Source organism: Pygoscelis adeliae, unplaced genomic scaffold (genome assembly GCF_000699105.1).
Source record: "Pygoscelis adeliae isolate BGI_AS28 unplaced genomic scaffold, ASM69910v1 Scaffold4, whole genome shotgun sequence".
Taxonomy (NCBI): domain Eukaryota; kingdom Metazoa; phylum Chordata; class Aves; order Sphenisciformes; family Spheniscidae; genus Pygoscelis; species Pygoscelis adeliae.
In genome coordinates this window covers 14,507,884-14,516,249 of record NW_008824986.1, presented here as the reverse complement: position 1 = coordinate 14,516,249, position 8,366 = coordinate 14,507,884, and the positions used below count along the sequence as shown (strand labels likewise).

Here is an 8,366-nt window from a genome sequence, read left to right as displayed (position 1 = left end):
TGTGGCCTTCACCAATTTGCCTAGCTGGTATCTGCACCACAGACTTCAGCCAAAGGGGGAAAAAAGTGACATTTAGTCCTCAGAACTTCCTCCAGGTACTCAGGATAAATCATGTTGGGAGAGATGAGGTAGCCTCAGCACCGCCACAATAGCTTCAGGGAAGGCAAAAAATTGCAATATTGATTTGGAGGAAGAAATCAACCAAAATGTCAACGAGACATTCCTTCCTAATCCTTACAAAAAAGGTTAAATGAAAAGTGCATTTTATTTATATATATATATATTTGTGGTTTTTTTTTAATCTTCCCTTGAGTTTAGCTCTATTACAATGTTTGTCCAAAAAAGTATTTGGTATATGTTATGTATGAAAAATCTAAGGTCCAAGGACATTATAAAAGACTTTGCTACACGGCTTGAATAACTAGTCAGCAGAGAGGACAGAACTTGGTGTTTCTGGACCTGAGACACGATCCCCTACTGGCTGAGCTGAAAGCTTCAGATCTGTGTCAAGCTCTGTATCAAGAGCCCTGTGCGTTCCCCAAGGAACATATTCTCCAAGAACGTGTTCTAAGCTAAAATTTTGCCTAACATCCCTGATTGGTAATTCTTGAAAAAAAAGTTATAAAATTATAATGATAGTATTCAAAGCTTCAACTCTCATAGCATCCCATAACTCATCTCCCTTTCTGCATAAACTGTAGCTTTTTTTTTTCCTCATTTGGAAAGAACACAGAGCATCACTTCTGTGCTTTTCTTTTGGCAGAAGAACTTTCAAACCAGGCAACACATACTTGAACTATATTGATACAGAAATTTCTGGGAACATTTCAAAAGTTGAGTTTCTCTGGAAAAAGCATCTAGGTCACGTACACAGAGGCTGCATGGGAGCTGAAGAAGTCACAATAATATCTGGGGAAAATGGAAACGTGTGAGTATACAATCTAATGGTGGATTCTGGGGGGTGGGGGGGGGGGGGGGGGAGGGACACCAAACCAAACAAACAAAAAAAACCAGAAAAAAGTAAAAAATACCCAAAACACCTTTGCATGGTATCACGCCCCTTAAAGCAAGTGAGTTTAAGTACTGAAAATAAGAGCCTAATCCAAATTTCATGGCAATACCCGGCTATTTGGCTGACTACAGTTACTCCCACCAGCTCAGCACTACAGCCAGACTTCTCCAAAGAACAGAGGTATCAAATCTGAAATTCTGGGGGGGTGTAGCCCTGCACTTGTAAGAAAGATGATACAAGTTTTTCTCCTAAATTGCAGTTTCATGTGCCTACATCTCCATTAGCACGTAGCACAGCACAGCACATCAGAAATAGCTCTGCACAGTGGAACAGTATACTTGCCTTGGGAGTCTACTTTAGGCTGACTCCAACCTGATCCCATGGACTGGGCACCCACTGGCATCTGCAGTACATTAGGTACACTTCTAGAGCACACCTCTCGGTTTAGTTTTAACCAAAATGAATCCAGCTGATGTGTCCTGACACCACTCTGTCATGTAAAACAAAGTGTGGTAAGTGGGGAAAATGGAGTGAGAGATTCCCTTCAAAAGCGCACTCCTGGTCCAAATTAAAATGCTAATGGAGTCTGAGCATAAAGGCAAACACGTCTTAAAATTTAATAATTAATCACCAACTAGTAATTTTTTAAAAAATCATTTGATAACACGCACTTTAGGTTCTCAGTCTACTAGAACTCATGCTTTGACCTAACATGAAATAAAAATAGGATTTATATTGATTACCTTGGGCTGCTGCTAAGAATACGTCCCATTATGCTGAAAAATATTTCCTTAAACTCTTCCTCCCTCGCCAGGTCTGTGTTCTGCGGCTGTGGAACCGTGCAGCCGAGCACGTGGCAAGCCCTGGCGCTTTGCTAAGGCTCGGCGAGGAATGCTGCGGTTGTCCGTTGTGGCAACCCTCACCATCTGGAAGAGGACACTTCTTCAGTCAGCAGCAAACTATTAACAAGGCTCCTTCAATAGATTATGAAAAATTTGCCCAGCCCACTACAAAAGCTCTATTTCCAAATTAGTGTTTTCAGCTTTTATCCATACAGGGAGTTACACTTCTGTGAATTCCAGTTACAATGACAGCTAACATGTATTTTACCAGTAACACAGACATGTAGTGCAATTAGATTTCAGAGTCAAGGGGGAAAATAATAAAATAGGAAAAAAAAGTCCTAGCTAATTCCCCTTTGAAATACAATTAATTATTTTAGGAGGAGCATCCAAAAAGAAGCAAAAAAAAAAAAAAAAGGGGGGGGGGGGGGAGAAAAAAAAAGGAAAGAAGGAAGGAAGATGAAAAAAAGAAAGAAGAAAGAAAAAAAGAAAAAATAAAAAAAGGGGGGGAAGAAGAAAAGAAAAAAGGAGCATAGACAGCCAAATTCTTTAACAGTGCCTACTTACTTGTTCAGGAAAAGGACACTTGTGTGCTTTCAGAAGCATCTGATTGCTTCTATGTCAGGAGTCTGAGGAATAATTTTAAATATAAAAATAATCAGAGTTTGAATGGCACTGCCTGACATGTCTTTCCTTCCTGAAGAATACATTTAAACAACATTTTAGCAGCACATCCAAAAGACTGCTTAGGAGCTGGGACTGCGTACCGAGTTGTACAGTAGACCTTGAGAAACTCTACCATCAAAGTTCACCGTGTGTCAAGCAGGACAGCTTAATGTACAGCAAAATATTTAATTGTTGCCTTTTTCCTGGGGAAGAACTCATTGATGGGCTCTATTCAGCTCTGCTGAACACTGGGTGAGCTGGGACTCTTTCTCTATACCTGAAACAGGCATCTTCTTTATCAAAACTATGTTGCACTATTGAGGATCTTTAATTTTCTGGCAGCCTTCAAAGTAACTATTTTCTCTTTACCGGTGAAGTTGAATTTTCCACCTCTACCTTGCCTTTCTGAAGCCGCTGAGGTCAGGCCTGAGCTGCATTATTTGCATTACTATATAGCATTGCCGCTGCCCCCAATTTGGCAGTATTTTGATTATACTGGATAACAAAAACAGACTACCAAGAGTTATCAGCATCAGCCAAAATAAGCTAAGATTGCTTCTGTTTCAATACAAGCTACCCACAAAAATCCTTTCGGTTTTTAATTGCCCACTGTGGTCTAAGACATACACCTAATTTTTAAATCTAATGTGAGGTTTATCACTTGGGTGCAGAAATCCTGTGTGTGAATCATGTTGGGCAACTCTGTTCTGTCCCATCCTAACAACTAGCTATTCCAGAATACTTCCAGTGAGGTTTACCAGAAGGTGTTAATAAGATGCGTTACACAAGGCTAAATGTGAGTGATGAACAGGTGTGTTTCAAATTATGCAGCAATAATTTTGAGATGTCAGAATCTAGTCACCTCCTATGAAGTTTGCCAGAGGAGCTTGCTTAGGAGGTTTGCAGCAAAGTTGACAAATCAGCTGTCGACCTTCTCAGGCTCACTGCTTCAGTACCCTTACCGTCTCCACCTGCGCGGAGTAGGATCCAGAAACCATCCTGAGCAGGGAACTCGTCCTCCTCTACCCCTTAGGGAAACTCCTTAGGCAAGACCCCCTGCTTGCGTAAGTAGGCACTCCCTTCTTCCGTGCTCCCCTGGAGAAGTACAAAACAACCCCCCAGGTACTTCTGTGCAGTTGGGAAATATCTGTAGCTAGTAATTACACCATCTTTAACATCCTTCATAATCAGGCATGGCTCTCTGCCCCAGAGTCACACAAATAAAGGAGATTCAGGTAGGGAAAAAGGAAGACTTAATTTTCCCTTTTTTACAGTCAGGAACTGAAGCAAAAGAAATGTAAATATTTTCCTCGGGGTTACAAAAAAGTGTGCAGCAGGGCCAGGCACTGGATTGTGTCATCAGATTTAATGACATGAGACAGCAGTGTTGGCAGCGCAATGTAGGCCATCGCTTCTCACAAGAAGGAAGCAATGTGCTGTTGAACTCAAGATTTCTATAAAGCCCGTCCCCTCCTGCCTCCATACTGCTGTGCCACTTTTGCAATTCTAAAAATTAATTTTATGTTTTTATGAATAATAAATCATATTCTTACTTTCAAAAACACAAACTTTCATTTTGTTTAATTTTAAGCTGTTGATTTCAACAGCATTCTGACAAAACATAACAGCTCATGTGGGCTGATGACTTCTGCTACAAATGTGGTCCAGCTGATTAGACCACTTAAAAATATGCATTTTCTCACCCAATCAGGTCAGTTAAAAATAAAATATTGCATTAATTTCTTCCCCTTGCATTGTCCTGTTTTGCATTTTTGTCATATACTGTTTCTTGAGTAAATTTTCATTCTTTGGTATAGTAAACATCAACACTGCACTTCTTTGCTAATGCATCTATAGACAGAGCAAGAGAGATTTATTTTTATGAGCTAAAGGTGAAAAAAAAACATTGACAGCAGCTCTGTGTTGCTGGTAGCAGATAGTCTTCCTCCTGTTTCCTTCTGTATTTAAAAATGAAAATTGTTACTTGTATGAAACCTTTGGATAGTATAACTTTGTATTAACGGAGCCAGTCCAAAAAAATGCAAGGGTTTGATATTTCACAAGACAATCTGCCTTTGACAAAGACCGGAACAGGTAATTCTTTCATACCTTCATAACAAGGTAAGCCAGCTTTTTAGAACAATTTAAATTGCATCTTTAAAATATCAAGTGAGATGCATCATTTGATATGTTTGGCTGTCATGTTGAAAGGTAGCTTTTCTTTTTTAATCAAATGTGCTTCATTGGTCTCGGGTTATTAAGGACGTATTATGATTTGCATTCAGTCTTTTATGTTATTTAAATATTCTGCAACACTATGAGTGCTTCAGAATTACAATACAAATTTCATTTAATACTCCTTAAACATTTGTTCACTACAAAAATTATGCCAAAGGTAAATTACTAACAAACCCATTATAAAGCATTCGGCCTCAGTCCCTTTTCTCTCTCATGACACTCTTTTGGCAATGGGGTAAAGTAAAACAAACACACATACAAACAAACCTCTTAAATCTTTTCTAGAAGAAGGGAACAGCAATAATAAGTAATCCAAAATACTAACTTTCTGCTCCACTTACATCATCTGTATTTACTTTATATGTAACATCAGAAAAAATAATTTTAGGAGAAACAGTATGCTTGTCATAAAGTGATATATGCAGGTATGCTAATGAGAAAACAAGGACCTTTTTGTCAGAGTCCTCCATTAACAGGAATAAAATACTTTATTGCATAGCACAGCAGACCCTCTTCTTTCCAAAAAGCACAACTTATCAAAATGTCCCTCATAAATATTTGTAAGCCCAGAACCAAAAGCATAAGAATAATTAAAATTAATTAAATAGAACTAATAGGTGGAGACCTCAACATTCAGTTTATGCAGTCATCTCTCTTCCCGCTTTTGTCCCTATCTATTTTATTTCTGTGATTTTTCAGATTTTTTCCTGCTACTCTAATATCCTAGAATATATTGATAAAATCCTTGTAAATGAACCACAAATTTGCAGCTATAAGCGTACCAAGTCCTTTTGGTCTTTCATCTTTCTTAGAGTTGAAGCTTGAGAAGGCTCCTATACAGAGAGCCTCCCCAGTGCCTTCATTCTGCCCTTAAGACTATCTCCTTTCTGATTATATCATTTTATAGCCCAGTCACTTGCCAGCATCTTTCCTTATAGAAACTCCACAGAAAACTCCATAATTTTCTCCAGGAAAAATACATCAGGTTTTTTTTTTCCTTCACTAGATAATCTGCATTTCACATGTTCCCACATGATTTTTTAATCAGTTTTTGTTTCTCTCTTCAGGCTTGTGTTTCCCCAAGAAAAGCTAATTCTTTTCTACATAGTTGCATTTTGATAAGGTTTTCTGACTTCTCTCTTTACATTTAATTTAGGTTAGAGTCTTTATCTTTGGCATGCCAGAAGTGAATGAATGATTATAGTGGCTCAATGCCTGAGAAGGCGCATCCTGAAGGTATTTCTGGTAGATCTGAGCTCTGGTTTTAACTTTTTTCAGCTCACAGTTGTGTCATACCAGTTACCAACCCACCTGTAAGATCACATCGCCTGGGACCAAGTCTATTTTCCCAGTTAGCATTCTTGCAGGGGCATCACCTCACTCCCTTCTTTTGCATTTCCTCCCGGATAATTTTATAGCAAAATTATTTATCTGCAGTTCCCCCACTCTCTTCCCTCAGTGAAAACTACTGATTTTTCCTACAGCAGGCTCCAGTTCTCAAATGTGTATCTGTTATATAGAAGTTAAACAAAATCTTTGGAAAGTGATTTTGCTGAGACTTTAATGCAGTCAAGGTATTCTGTGTAACCCCTGGCTCTAACAGTTACATTTGGCATGCTCCCGGGACAGAAGCAAAAATAAAAATCTTTGTGCATTCCCAACACTTATTTGAGCTATTCTTCCAAAACCAAAGCTGACTGTGGTTGGAGTTGCCACTGGGGTCATAAACAATTGCTCACTGACTTATCAGCAAATCTATCTACACGGACTCTCTACGAAACTCGTGGCTCTCTTCTTCTTTTGTACTAACTTCGTAATTTCAAATAGTCTCCAAGCTGCTTTAAGTTATTCTGTTTCCAATAATTAGGAAGCAGAAGTTGATAGCATGCCCAAATCTATTTTTATGGCATATTTCCAAGACAAAACAGAGCCAAGAATCTGTTCTTTATCTTTAACTATCAAGGATCTAAAAACTTCCGGAAGGAACATGCATCATCACCAACCTTCGCGCAAACAGAGCACGCCTACATTGCTGTGCTGCAGAAAAACATATCTCTCCTCCCAGCTACCACAAGGTTGGACCGGGCAAGTGTTTTGCAACACCGGAAGCGTAAGCAGTATTGGAAAATACAGGCTGGTATTGGTGTCAGCCCCCTTTTTATCCCATAATTTTTCCTTTCCTTGACACTAGGAAAGCTTGGGACCTAATGTAGGAGGTGTCCAGAGCCCTAAATAGCTAACTTTGTTCTGAGCCAGTGGTCTGTATCCGAGCTGTGCAGAGCCATTCTTTTATCATTCTAAACATTCAAGAATATTTGCATTTGCCTTTCAATCTCCAAGGCAAAATCTACAGTTATTCCCTTTTATTTCAGCTGCTTCTTTCAAATAAGTTTGATATTCTAGCATTAATAGGAGATCGAGCATTCAGAATAATGGACTTAACCCTATTCCCTTTAATCCTGCCCATTACTTGTAAAGAAAGCCTGGCTGTCCCTACTGACTCCTTTCTGTCTTTGGTTACTTTCATCATCTGCTCTAAAATTCTGCCCTAATGTTATTTCCTTAAAATGATACTATGCTCCGCAAGTTTCCAGCTCACAAAACCGGAAGTTGACGTTATCTTTGCTTGCTTTGACAGATTTAATTAGCAGACAGCACGTATTATGGAAGGTCACAAAAATTTATCATTTCCAAAATATTCCTTTTATTGCTGTTGTGCAATACTGGAAAGGATACACTAAGGTAAATTGGCTTTGCCTCTATTCAACAAAAGATTTGTTCACTTGACCAGAATGAACACATTGGAATTAGACAATGGAAATATCAAGAAAGTCTTTTATTCATGGCTCTGCCACTCAGAGACTAAAGGTAAGATTCTCCAAGAAGGCAAGTGGTCTTTGTCTATACGTATTAGCAATTCTCTAGGGGATGGAATACACAAAGCTACTTCCAGATGACCTCCATCCAAACTAAGAAATTCATTAACCATTTTCAATCTAAAATTGAAACGAGAGAGAAAGATGTTGCTTTTACAATTTTATTCACTTATCTTTCTACGAAAGCCTTGGTAATTTATGTATCGCTGCACTTGAAACACAGTTGCTGAGATTCCTTTGGAAAACATGATTCTCAGTGAGTGTTTTAATCCTCTTTTTCCTACCTGTGTGAAGGCCACTACTATCAGAATGCATTTATGTCCTTGATAATTCTAAAGCTGACATTTACAAAACCACCTGGGTGTGTTCACTTGCATATTGTCAGAGGCAACTGCAAAAACCAGCTTTTTCTTACTGTCCATAAAAACCTACTGTTCCTCTTAAGACATAAAACCAGACCCAGAAAAATTGACCATTCCTAGAAGAAGCTAGTCCTCAAAACCCTACAATATGGGATAGAAATTCTTTTTACTATTAATTCCAACTTGTCATACTGGCCTCCATTAATTTAATCTGCACCACTATGTATTCCCTCTGAAATACACCGACAGTGAAACTGTATTGAAAATGTATATGGTCCCCCTGTATCGACCAGGCTGTCACTTATCAACACACAGAGCAGATAAAAAAGCGAACTAAAGACGTTAGTAAACTTACATTCTTGCCAAATGC

The 8,366-nt window shown here is 38.7% G+C and overlaps 1 protein-coding gene across 1 annotated transcript in view; it reads left to right on the top strand.

Annotated features, from left to right (window-relative positions):
- The window catches only part of LOC103918662 (pancreatic lipase-related protein 2-like), a 17,460-nt gene extending 15,415 nt beyond the window's left edge, over positions 1-2,045 (top strand). Inside the window, exon 9 of the mRNA XM_009326042.1 lies at positions 1,827-2,045. Within this exon, the coding sequence (XP_009324317.1) occupies positions 1,827-2,045 (219 nt within the window). The remainder of the gene's footprint in view (positions 1-1,826) is intronic.
- The last annotated feature ends 6,321 nt before the right edge of the window (positions 2,046-8,366 follow it).